This window comes from Gambusia affinis, linkage group LG24 (assembly GCF_019740435.1).
Source record: "Gambusia affinis linkage group LG24, SWU_Gaff_1.0, whole genome shotgun sequence".
Taxonomy (NCBI): domain Eukaryota; kingdom Metazoa; phylum Chordata; class Actinopteri; order Cyprinodontiformes; family Poeciliidae; genus Gambusia; species Gambusia affinis.
The window spans coordinates 11,371,400-11,383,878 of NC_057891.1; the positions used below are offsets into that span (position 1 = coordinate 11,371,400).

The 12,479-nt window shown below is 40.9% G+C and overlaps 2 protein-coding genes across 2 annotated transcripts; both read left to right on the forward strand.

The window, feature by feature from the left end:
• Positions 1-104: 104 nt before the first annotated feature.
• On the forward strand, positions 105-3,353 carry LOC122827502. Its single transcript, XM_044110508.1, has 3 exons — positions 105-601; positions 1,007-1,394; positions 3,333-3,353. The coding sequence occupies exons 1-3, from the start codon at positions 405-407 to the stop codon at positions 3,351-3,353; spliced, it is 606 nt and encodes a 201-aa protein (XP_043966443.1). The 5' UTR covers positions 105-404.
• On the forward strand, positions 1,501-11,585 carry LOC122827217 (NLR family CARD domain-containing protein 3-like). Its single transcript, XM_044109908.1, has 11 exons — positions 1,501-2,379; positions 3,333-3,431; positions 3,511-3,630; positions 3,753-3,875; positions 5,169-5,247; positions 5,404-5,626; positions 5,763-7,551; positions 7,641-7,814; positions 8,655-8,828; positions 9,423-9,469; positions 9,579-11,585. Exons 2-11 carry the CDS (start codon positions 3,364-3,366, stop codon positions 10,127-10,129), a joined length of 3,348 nt encoding a protein of 1,115 aa, XP_043965843.1. The 5' UTR covers positions 1,501-2,379; positions 3,333-3,363; the 3' UTR covers positions 10,130-11,585.
• The last annotated feature ends 894 nt before the right edge of the window (positions 11,586-12,479 follow it).

Below are 12,479 nucleotides of genomic sequence, written 5' to 3' on the forward strand. Positions count from 1 at the left end.
AATATATGTTTTTTTGTTCTCAGAATCATTTTAGATTTAACTTTCAGCTAATTTATAAAAACCAGGAGCACTTTTTGTCTCCTATTCATCCATATTAAAGTTGAAAACAGCTGCCCCCTTGTGGTAATAAGAAGTAAATTCAGTAAATTCACATATAAAACCATATATACATGTATATTGTTATATTTATCTTTTAATTACTTGAAAATCTGGGATGTTTGTTTAGTTTTTTACCACTACATTGCGTTTCTTGTACTAAAAGGATCATAAGGAATGCAGAAAGACAAGAGGTCTCACTCTGCTCCTCTTTGTTTTGTGGACGGACGCTAGAAGACATTAAATGTTCGTTAACTTAATTTAATTTTAAAAAGAGCAGCAAATATGTGTGTTGACTTAAGGAAAACATGAAATTAAATCTCTGTTGCATGTATTGCATAAAGCGACCGAGTGACCAGTCGTCACACGAACGAGACGATCTCTGCTCGTCTCCGTGTTTGTGTTGCTCAAAGATGTTTCTAAGGCAGGTTGTCCAGTCGGGCGTTCATGGATTTAAAAATGTCTCTGGACGAGGAGGACAGGTGTTTTCTGCAGCTGCTGCCAGGTGAGACACGCCACTTCCTTTCTCACTCACTGCCAGACAGACCAGGAGCTGAGGGGAAAAAATAACAAAACACTTTTTCACGCAAAAAAATATCGTGTTTTTTTTTTTTACTGCAGTCACACTTGACGTCAAACTGTCACAAAAGTGTAACATATTCTATTCAGAGTTGGTCCGTGAATAGGTCACAATAATTAGTGCCTTAAAACTTTATTTCTAACGATACAAATGCAAAATTTCGTTTACTTTATTACGAAGTTTAAAATAAAGAGGTGGAAGGAAAATATAGAGATTTTTTTTCTGCTTCAAAATGAAACTTTTTGACCCTTAAGCAAAAGTAGCAGAGGCAGCATCATGCTGTGGGGAAACGTTTTCTTTCAACCTGCTTCGTTCTGTGTGTCTGAACAGGAAGCAGCACTCTCAAGCTGAGCAGCAGGGCTCAGCGGTCACCTCCATCCGACCGGAGACGTCCACCGCCAAAACCTTGATGGACATCGGGACGCGGCGCATCTTCAACGAGGACCACGACATCTTCAGGCAAAGCGTCCGCCGCTTCTTCCAAGAGGAAGTGGTGCCGCACCAAAGGAGTAAGTGGCTGCAGGAACCTGATGTCATGAGAGAGGTTTTCCTCCCGTTGACTTCCTGTTTGTGCTCCCAGGTGGGAAAAGGCAGGAGAGGTGAGCAGGGAGTTGTGGGAAAAGGCTGGAGAGCAAGGCCTGCTGGGAGTGATGATCCTGGAGGAACACGGCGGCATCGGAGGGGACACGTTTTCTGCTGCTATAACCTGGGAGGAGCAGTGAGTCCACACTTTTTACTCTGGATGTATTGCAGTTAGAATTTTGAAAATGCAGAAATTTTGCTGAATGAGTGTTTTTTCAAGTAACCATCTTTCCTCAGAATGTACTGTAACTGTAACAGATTGAGTGCTTCATTCCCTCAACGGGAACAAGGTAAAGCTGCTTCTGTGCCTTTTGAAAGTCATTACAACATGGCTTCTCCTTTAACCCTTTAACAACATTCCACTAAGAAGTAGCTCCTATAATGAGCTCAGCAGATATTCAGTTTCACCAGGTGTTTGCTAATCTCATATGGCTAGTCTGAAGGAGCTGAGTGGGTTCGGTGTGGGGGAGGCTACTTGGTGAGGCAGAAGCTTGGAAGTTTTTCATTGTTACTTAAATTTTTTATTTTTATCTGTGTTTATCTCTGTGTGGATAACTATTCCTGGAGGAGGAGCTTGGTCCACCCAGGCGTTTTGCACAGCTGAATGGTTGCCATGGAGATTACAGGACTTTTCAAACATGTATCAAAGAATGAAGTATGCTTTTGATGAGGGAATAACATTATAATATGGTGTAAAATTGAAGAAAGTTGATTTTGCATACTGCCCCGTTTTAAAATACAGCGAACAAATCACATAAATTAGCAAAGAACCATAAAATGAAACTTTTATCCATAACATAATAGGAGGCTACTTCCTCCTGTCAGTTTCCCCTTTGCCTCCTTCATCTCAGTATTGCCTCAATCTGTACTTCTTGTAGCCATGACAACACATATGGAGTATCCATCCTGCAATAAGGGATTATTCCTACTTGTGATAAAATCTACTTTGACAGAGTCGGTAACCAAACCTGCCGGACGAGATGAGAAAAAAACTAGAAACCTCCCTGGATATCGTCTTACACAGGACGTGGCTGTTTTCTTCCCCACCTCGGAGGTTTACTTTCACTTTCCATCTTCTGTCGAAGCAGAACGAGTTCATCAGCTGAGCCTTGATCTGAAGGGTAATGTAGATACTTTGTGATGTTTTTCTGCTGTTTTAACCAGCCTTCAGTCATATAAGTTTACCTACGACACAGACAGGACGAGGTTTTTGTGTCATTCAAGCTGTTTTAACTGTTAGCTTAGCCAGACAACACATGCTCCTCACACTTGAGTGCAAACAGCTTGAAGGTGTATTTCCGTAAAAGATCCTTGTCGTATCTCAACGGGAATTAACAAGTGATGTCTGCCAAGGTATTAAGCAGAGATATGTGGATTCGTAAACAAAATATAAAACCATCCACCCACCATCGTTGAAAGAAAATGGGCACACATGTCTCAACGTGCTTCCTTCTGGGATTGTTTTAGGCTGTTACTATGGTAATGGAGCTGACCACCTGTTACTATAGTTAGATGCAGATTGACAGACGAGCAGCAATACCTTCTGTAGTCAGAAGATCTGCTGACAGGTTGCAGGGGAGTTAGGATGGTGGAAGAACTCGCCCTTCTTTAATGTCACATCTGGGATTTCAACACATTTCTCAGGAGATGGAAAAGTCTGACTTTTCTGGCATATTTGTGTAAATTTTGACATCACTGTACTAAAGACTATTTTTCTTGTACATGAATTTAATTTACTCAAATTTCAGATATTTTAGGTGGAAATCTAACCCTCCTTGGCTGTATTGTTTCTTTATTTCTTTCCTCTTTTTTTCTAAAATGGCTCCCCACCTCTCCACCCCCATTATTAGGTTGAAAAGGATCAAACTGAAATTAATTAAGGAGACTTGGGGGATTCACTTTTTGTTTTGATCACGTTTAAGTTTTAAGTTTTTTGATTTCTGAATTTGAGTTTTTGGACAAATAGTCACTACAGCCACCAAGTCATCAGTCTGATGCTTTAACCGCTTCATGGAAATGTTGTTCCATCATTATGTGTCTGCAGCCTCATATCTAGTCCTCTGTTTTTCCTCAGATGAAGGCAGAAGGTGTGTGAACTGAGCAGCATGGATCGGTGTGAGAACAGAGTTGCTCCCTCTAAAACCAATCTGAGTGGAGAACATGAAAACCAGAGGTGAGATCACCATCTCTACCTGTTCAGGACTTTACTCCATCTCAAAGCAGTCACATCACTCAACCATCTTCATGTACAGGAAAATACAAGAAGCAGTGTCTAAATCTGAAGCTGAACCCAGCTGTGTGTCTCTCCAAAGTGATGCTTCCAAGGATCTTGCTATCACTTTCAGATCTGATCCCCCTTCAGCTGCAAAGAGGTAACCTACATCCAAATGCTGTAATAACATAAAGTGTAGACGGGACAGTATACAAAATTCTTGTTCCAACTTAAACCTAAGGTGTGAGATCAGTCACATCACTCAACCATTTTCATGTACAGGAAACTACTGGAAGAAGCAGAACCTCGACCTGAGGCTGAACCCAGCTGTGTCTCCCTTCAAAGTGATGCTTCCAAGGATCTTGGAATCGCTTTCAGATCTGATGCCCCATCAGCTGCAAAGAGGTAGCCTACATCTTTAATCTAAAAGTAAACCTGTTGTAGACAATTATCACTAGTTTGCCTTCAAGCAGTTACAGTTTCAATGGAGCCATGATGGTGTGTATATTAAGTATTGTCTTGAAAGTACTTTGTTACCTTTTAACTATGCTTAAGGATGTATTTTATGTTATGTATTTTCGGGCAGGTAGGAGCATGAACTCAGATGGGACTTTGGAGATGCTTGTTGGTCAGGAGGATTTGAATGCACCTGTTCACATTAAAGGTTCAAAATGAGGATGGAAGTTGTGGGCAACATAGCAACCAGCTGTTTGGGTTATAAACACCGAAAGTCATGTCATATTAGTGGGAGGTACTTCAGAGTTCTTCAGGAAAAACTACTGATTAACTATTGTGGAAGAAAGTCTTGCAGATTCTGTCAAGGGATTTTACCAGGGATTTTAAAGACCTAACAGAGACTGTTGATAAATCTGGAACTTCTGCATCTCCTCCACCAAATTACTGATACCCATACTCACCATGTGAATCGCATATGGTGAGTATGAGTGTGATCACACCAGCTCTGCTCAGTCTGCTTTGATCGAACTGTAGTTTGTTTCCCTAGAAAGTCCGGTTCATCTTCCGTCTAATGTGGACCAAAAAAAAAAAAAAACTAAACTCTAGTCCTCCTAGACCTCAGTCTGGGTTTGTGTGAAGTGAACTGATGTGGTTTGAATGCATATAAAGTGGACTACAGCACAGGGCATTCTGTGGAAATAAGACCAAAACAAACATGCTAGCAAGAAAACTGACTTATGGCCTTTAGCCAAAAATAATGGAAATCCTCTAACTGCTCAAATCTGATGCTACTTCATTTTGTTTCCATTTGGTGAAGGAGGAAGTCGCACTCAGTGTATTCTTCAGAGGTTTTCATGTGTTTCTTGGTGCAGCGCCCCCACAGGTTGCTGAGTGAACCACAGCAATTGCAAATGGGACAAATGTTAGTCCAGTCGAAAGGATTATGAGGTAGAAAAACAGCCTATAGTTTTGTTTAAGAAGGCATAAAACCCTCCTTTTCAGGAATTGTATTGGAGGTTGACGCGAGTGATAACTGATGCAACCAAGTAACTTTCATGAATAAGAAGAAGAGCTCCATAAAGAACCCAATATTTTTTCTGCGCTCTATGGAGCCCAAACATACGGGACAATTGAAACCGGCATCACAAAACACAAACAGAGTCATTGTTCAACACAAATCCCCTTTTTTAACAGTTTGTGGTAGTTGAAGAATCACTGAACTGTTTACTGGCTCCTCCACAGTGTGGACCAGCAGAGCTCAGAGGTTCCCAGTGATCCGTCTACCCAGGAGCATCAGACACAGTTGGACTCCATATTTATGGTCTGTACATGTACAACCACTACTTTTCCATTGGTTTTGTCCACAGTCTTCTACTTGCACCACTTTGTAGACCAGAGGACTGTCGGTGTGTCCAACGTGGACATGATGTTTGACTCCATGATTTCAGTCTGATATGTCCTTCACCCATTGTTCCAGCTGCTGGAGAACAACATTGTCACTTTTGTGAAAACTGAGCTGAAGAGGATGCACAAGGTCCTGAGTCAACATAAACCACCGTCGTTGCAGACAGAAAATGAGGATGTAATGGTAGATGCATTTGAGGAGGAGATGAGAAACAGCAAAGAGGCATTTGAGAAGATCACACTGAACTTCCTGAGAAGGATGAAGCAAGAGGAGCTGGCTGACCGTCTACAGAGCAGTAAGAGGATTTCTTTGCAAATTTCACCTGAGCAGTAATTTTAGTAAACTCTGATGTCCCAATAACAGAAAATTTGTAATTAGAAATCTTTAGGACAGTTGAAATTATGGAATGTGATGTGTGTTGTTTACTTTAGGAACACCTGCAGGAGCTGGTTCTAAACTTAAGTCTAGTCTGAAGAAGAAGTTCCAGTGTGTGTTTGAGGGGATTGCTAAAGCAGGAAGTCCAACTCTTCTGAACCAGATCTACACAGAGCTCTACATCACAGAGGGAGGGACTGGAGAGGTCAATGACGAACATGAGATCAGACAGATTGAAGCAGCATCCAGGACACCACACAGACCAGAAGCAACAATCAGACAAGAAGACATCTTTAAAGTCCTACCTGGAAGAGATCAACCAATCAGAACAGTGATGACAAAGGGAGTGGCTGGCATTGGGAAAACAGTCTTAACACAGAAGTTCACTCTGGACTGGGCTGAAGACAAAGCCCACCAGACCATCCAGTTCATATTTCCATTCACTTTCAGAGAGCTGAATGTGTTGAGAGAGAGAAAGTTCAGCATGGTGGAACTTGTTCATTATTTCTTTACTGAAACCAAAGAAATCAGCAGCTTTGAAAACTTCCAGGTTCTGTTCATCTTTGATGGCTTGGATGAGAGTCGACTTCCTCTGGACTTCCACAACAAGGAGATCCTGACTGATGCTACAGAGTCCACCTCAGTGGATGTTCTGCTGATAAACCTCATCAGGAGGAAACTGCTTCCCTCTGCTCTCCTCTGGATAACCACACGACCTGCAGCAGCCAATCAGATCCCTCCTCACTGTGTTGACATGGTGACTGAGATTAGAGGGTTCACAGACCCACAGAAGGAGGAGTATTTCAGGAAGAGATCCAGAGATGAGGAGCAGGCCAGCAGGATCATCTCCCACATGAAGACATCACGGAGCCTCCACATCATGTGCCACATCCCAGTCTTCTGCTGGATCACTGCTACAGTTCTGGAGGATGTGATGGAGACCAGAGAGGGAAGGGAGCTGCCCAGCACCCTGACTGAAATGTACATCCACTTCCTGGTGGTTCAGACCAAAGTGAAGAAGGTTAAATATGATGGAGGAGCTGGATCAGATCCGCACTGGAGTCCAGAGAGCAGGAGGATGATTGAGTCTCTGGGAAAACTAGCTTTTGATCACCTGCAGAAAGGAAACCTGATTTTCTATGAATCAGACCTGACAGAGTGTGACATCGATATCCCAGCAGCCTCAGTGTACTCAGGAGTGTTCACACAGATCTTTAAAGAGGAGAGAGGTCTGTACCAGGACAAGGTGTTCTGCTTCGTCCATCTGAGTGTTCAGGAGTTTCTAGCTGCTCTTCATGTCCATCTGACCTTCATCAACTCCGGAGTCAACCTGATGCAAATAGATCAACCAACATCAGAGAACTTTAAAACAAAAACAAAGGAACCCAAATCATTCCATGAGAATGCAGTTGACAAGGCCTTAGGTAGTACAAATGGACACCTGGATTTGTTCCTTCGCTTCTTTTTGGGTCTTTCACTGCAAAGTAACCAGAGTCTCCTGCTTGACCTGTTTACTCAGACAAAAAGCAACACAGAAATCAGATGTAAAACAGTTCGGTATATTAAGGAGAAGATCAGTGAGAACGTGTCTGCAGAGAAAAGCATCAATCTGTTCCACTGTCTGAATGAATTGAATGATCGTTCTCTAGTGGAGGAGATCCAACAGTCTCTGAGTTCAGGAAGTCTCTCCACAGATGAACTGTCTCCAGCTCAGTGGTCAGCTCTGGCTTACATCCTACTATCATCTGGACAAGATCTGGATGAGTTCGACTTGAAGAAGTACTCTGCCTCAGAAGAGGCTTTCCTAAGGCTGTTGCCAGTCATCAAAATCTCAAGCAAAGCTTTGTAAATAATCAAACTTTCCTTAAAACACATTTCTGTATTTTTTTACATAAAAAAGAAACATTTACCAGCCTTGTTTTTTGATACTGCAGACTGAGTGTCTGCAACCTCTCAGTAAGAAGCTGTGAAGCGTTGTCTACAGTCCTCCGCACTGCGTTCTCCTGCCTGAGAGATTTGGACCTGAGTAACAACAACCTGCAGGATGCAGGAGTGAAACTTGTAGCTGCTGGACTGAAGAGTCCTACCTGCGAACTCCAAATTTTGAGGTAAGGACTAGTACATTTTCAAATTTAACAATGAATGAATGAATTCATTGTTAAATTTGAACAGCACATATTATATAAAATAAATATTTTATGTCTGTTTGCATTTTGCAGATGTGGATTTATTCAGTATCTTGATCAACTTATGCTTTTTTAAAATGTGTGTTGCACAAAAATATCCCTCAGGTTAATTTTTGTAAACCTGACGGACACCTTATTAAATATTCAGTTCTTTTAAGAGGGGCAGGATTATGAATTTTCCAGGCACATATTGCCATTTTGTAGAAATTGGGCCTCAAAGGAGTGTCTCTTTCGGAACCACATTGTTCCTCTATTAATCCTCGAGCAACGTTTTTACCAGCGTTGCACTAAGAAGTAGCTCCTACAATGAGATCAGCTGGTGTTTGCTAATTGCTGCTGGCTAGTCTGAAGGGAGAATTTCACTTTAGGTTTCCTATAAGCTACATAGAGAGCAAAACACAAATATATGGAATGTAAAAACGAGACGAGACAAGCTCGTTGTTTTCTCAGTATTAATATTTCTATTGACTGGAAATGTAGTCCAGGTGTTAGCCTCAACCCCAGTAATCCACATATTGGGTACAAAATATAAAAAGAACCTAAATGAAGTTATGTGTAATAAAACTGAAATGAGCAATAGAAAAAGGCAGAGAGCCATATACATTTTTTTTTCAGTATTTAGAAGGAATTCCTGCAGCTATGTGCAAATCAATATCTGGTTTTTGTGAACTGACAGAATATATATCATTACAGGTGGAATACAAAGAGAAAAACAAAACTTTATCCAACTTAATTATGGTTTTCATATGGTATACTATGAAGGTTATCTGGCTGCCTGGTCACAGAAGAAGGCTGTTTGGTTCTGAGTGCAGCTCTGACCTTTAACCCCTCCCACTTGAGAGAGCTGGACCTGAGCTACAATCATCCAGGAAACACCGGAGTTGAAGTTCTCTCTGCTCACCTACAGGATCCCGGTTGCACTCTAGAAAATCTCAGGTACAGAAAGTTGTTTTTTTTTTAAATCTGTTTGTTTAAAACTGTTTGCTGCAAAGTAAGTGCCAACAACCACATCAAAGTCCTTGGAATATTATGCATGTCCAATCCCAACAAGTCACTGATTAAAGCTCAAAGTTCTCTGTTTGTTCAACAGATGTTTGGGTTTGTTTTTTTTATTTGTTTGTTTTTTTGTAAAGTCATGTTGTTCCACTTCAACAGCAACAAGTAATATACGTTTATGTATAGAACCATATTTTTTCTCTAGTGTCATTTGAAAGGTTTCCTAAAAGAAAGGATGGATGAAGGCAGAGAAGAAGGAAAATCGGGTAGTTTGTGTTAATTACCTGTTTTTTTGAACAGTTTTTACCTGCTACATTCAGCTGAAATTATTCAGTCTTTTTTACTCGGGTCCAACAAAACAACTTTCCAGGAAATTTGTTTTTGTGGAGAATCATAAGCCTTTATTGGCATTTCTATATTTTAGCCATAGTTTTACTATAAAATAACTAAAGATTAGATGTCTTAGACCCTGCTTCCATTTATTTGTCTTAATATTCAACTGACGACTGAAAATATTGTCCCTCGTCCTTTCAGGGTGGAGCCCGCTGGAGTCCAGTGGTTGACCCCGGGTCTGAAGAAGTGTAAGTCCTCTTTCTTAAAAAAAACCTAATTCATGATTACAAACCTGCTCAGATATAGAAATCAGGAAAAAAAATAAAGAGCATCTGGATTGTTCGCTGTCTCCATCAGACTCCTGTCAGCTCTCCATCGACACAAACACAGTGAGCAGAAAGATGAGAATCTCTGGCGATGGAAGGAAAGCGACGCATGTGGCGGAAGACGAGCTGTACCCTGATCACCCGGACAGATTTGATGTTCCACCTCAGTTTTTGTGTCGCGATGGCCTGTCTGGTCGTGGCTACTGGGAAGTGGAGTGGGGAGGACAGGCTCTTATAGCGGTCAGCTACAAAAAGATTCAAAGGAAAGGAAACACTCACGACTGTCTGTTTGCCTGGAACGACCATTCCTGGAGTCTGAGATGTTCTGACAATGGTGTATTTTCTGTCCTTCAAAATAAAGCTGAAAGAACAGTTTCAGCTTCGTCGTCCTCCATCTCTAACAGAGTAGCGGTGTATGTGGACTGCCCTGCTGGTACTCTGTCCTTCTACAGAGTCTCCTCTGGCTCCCTGGTCCACCTCCACACCTTCAGCACCACATTCACTGAACCTCTCTATCCTGGTTTTGGCTTTGGGTTGTTGTACACTTCAGGTTCCTGGATTTCCCTTTGTCCGACAGAATAGACTGCCAACCAGCAGGCTCAACTAACTCACTCATAACCTACTGAATAACTTGCGCAACAGCAGTTTCATGTTTCTCCACTGGTCCTCATAATGGCTTTAAACTAGACAACGCCGTGGAGTGGAAACTGTGGATAAAACTGCAGATATCAGGCCACCAATTTTGCAGAATTTCAAACAAGAAACGTGTCAATAATCTGTGTCAGTGAATATAAAGTGTTTACATTCTGATGTTTTTGTAGCCAAATCGTACAGATCTAATGTTGGTAGCACTGCCAGTTATCTGCATTCAAATCCCTAAATGGAAGCCAAAAACAGATTTTTCTTTATGAATCAATATTTTGGTTCATTGCCTAAAACAAAATATGACGTTTCCTGATGTCTCGCTGTTACATGGTTTTTTGTTTTTTCTTCTTTACACCCTCTGGTTGAAGTCATCCTGACAGAAAATTCTGTCAGTATGACAGAAAATTCTCATGATTCTAAGATAATATTTTTTGTTTTCTGACCATTTGCTCTGGTATAAACCAATGGATAAACCAGTTTACTTTAACTAGGACAGTTAAAGAAACCATGGAAGTCAGTCTGTGTCCAAATCTACAGTTTACCTCATTTGAATTAATTTGAGATTTTTTCTTGCTTGTTAATATTCCGATATTTAATTCGTTTGCTTTTGAGGATGTCTTTGTATTTATTAAAAAACATAGCTGAGCTTACAGCTGTATTTTATTTCTGTTCTGCCAAAGTTTTGTTTTCTGTAACATTTAGTCTCTTGTTTTGTTTTGGACTTTTTTTGTTATGGTGTCTGCCCTAAATCAGCTCAAGTTATGGAATGTTTGTCCATCTTTCTCAGTTCATCAAGTGCAAAAAGCAAAAGAACAAGTTGCTAAAATTCTAAAATAAATGCAAGAAACCCTTAGAGCTGTTCTTCTATAAAAAGGCATCCGTCGTATTTTTATTTATGGTCCACAGGAAAACAAAGGCATGAGCTAATTAGAAATTAAAAGTTAATTAAACCTCTAGGTGATATGAAATTACTTTTATCGTCACAACTTTAATAGTATAAAAAGGGTTAGATAGTAAGGAATCCATTTTTTTTTTTTTTTTTTTACTTAAAGAAAATTTTCAAGTACACACAGTGCACATAGCTGTACAGATGCAGGTGAAGTTTCTTTGTAAAGTGGTAACCATTTAGGTAGAGCTGAGCGATACTGGAAACTTTGGTATCGATTGGATACCAAGTAAATGCAGGGCCAGTATTGCTGATATCAATACTGATATCGATACTTTTTTCCTATTTAAACATCATAGATCCAAAGAATCCAAAAGACCTAAGATGAAATTTTGCCAAACATTGTATGTGACAGCAAAATACTGTTATGACAATCAACATTGTTGTTCAGAAACATTGGAACAGTAACAAAACAAAGATTTCCTGAACATTAGAAAATAAATCTTGACCGAGCTGAATTGTGTTTTTTTCTTTTTTTTCCCTTCAGATTGCTGCAGTCTCACCTTTGACTCAAACACAGTTCATAGAAACCTGAAGCTGTCTGATGACGGCAGGTAGGTGACCCATGTGAGCAAGGCTCGGTCATACCCGTATCACCCAGACAGGTTTGACGGCTGGTGGCCTCAGCTGCTGTGCAGTGATGGTCTGACTGGTCGCTGCTACTGGGAGGTGGAGTGGAGCGGAGTGGTTTATGTTTCAGTGAGCTACAGAGGGATCAGCAGGAGAGGATACAGAGACTGTGTGTTTGGCTGGAATGACCAGTCCTGGAATCTGAAATGCTGCGATCTTGATGATTGTTACTCTGTCTGGCACAATAACAAAGGAAAACTCGCCGATTCCTCTCACATTGACCCCGCCCCCTCTGACTCCGCCTCCTCTGACTTCTCTGACCAAAGCTTCTGGTTTGGCAGACAGAATCTCCATGCACATCATCCCAACCTGATTGGTTTGATGACGACTCAAAGTTGTTTGAGGTGAGTGTTGCCGTTTAAAAGCATCTAGCAAAAAAACAAAAAACAACCATCAATCTGAGACAGGAATAATCCCATGTTTCAAAGAATTCAAATCAGTTTCAATGGCACCAATAGGTTGGACAATTCAAAGAAAAAATGTGGCATTAAAATTATTTAAAGGTTGATAAACCATTGCACCCACACTGCTACATCAGTTCCAAAGATGTGAAAGAGAGACTAAACATCTAATGGTAAATGTCCAGTACCTGAGTATTGCTTTATCCAGTCCAGAGGACTCCAAAGCTTCTCTGTCATTCAGTCAGTCACAGTGGAGAGATACAGCCACAGTCAAACATTAGACAACACACACACACACACACACACACAC

Coding starts and splice junctions, on each gene's coding strand:
- LOC122827502 (XM_044110508.1), top strand. CDS start 405: ATGAAATTAAATCTCTGTTGCATGTATTGCATAAAGCGACCGAGTGAC. Junction 602..1,006: donor TTTTCTGCAGCTGCTGCCAG/GTGAGACACGCC, acceptor GTGTCTGAACAG/GAAGCAGCACTCTCAAGCTG. Junction 1,395..3,332: donor GCTATAACCTGGGAGGAGCA/GTGAGTCCACAC, acceptor GTTTTTCCTCAG/ATGAAGGCAGAAGGTGTGTG.
- LOC122827217 (XM_044109908.1), top strand. CDS start 3,364: ATGGATCGGTGTGAGAACAGAGTTGCTCCCTCTAAAACCAATCTGAGT. Junction 3,631..3,752: donor CCCCCTTCAGCTGCAAAGAG/GTAACCTACATC, acceptor TTTCATGTACAG/GAAACTACTGGAAGAAGCAG. Junction 7,552..7,640: donor AAAATCTCAAGCAAAGCTTT/GTAAATAATCAA, acceptor TTGATACTGCAG/ACTGAGTGTCTGCAACCTCT.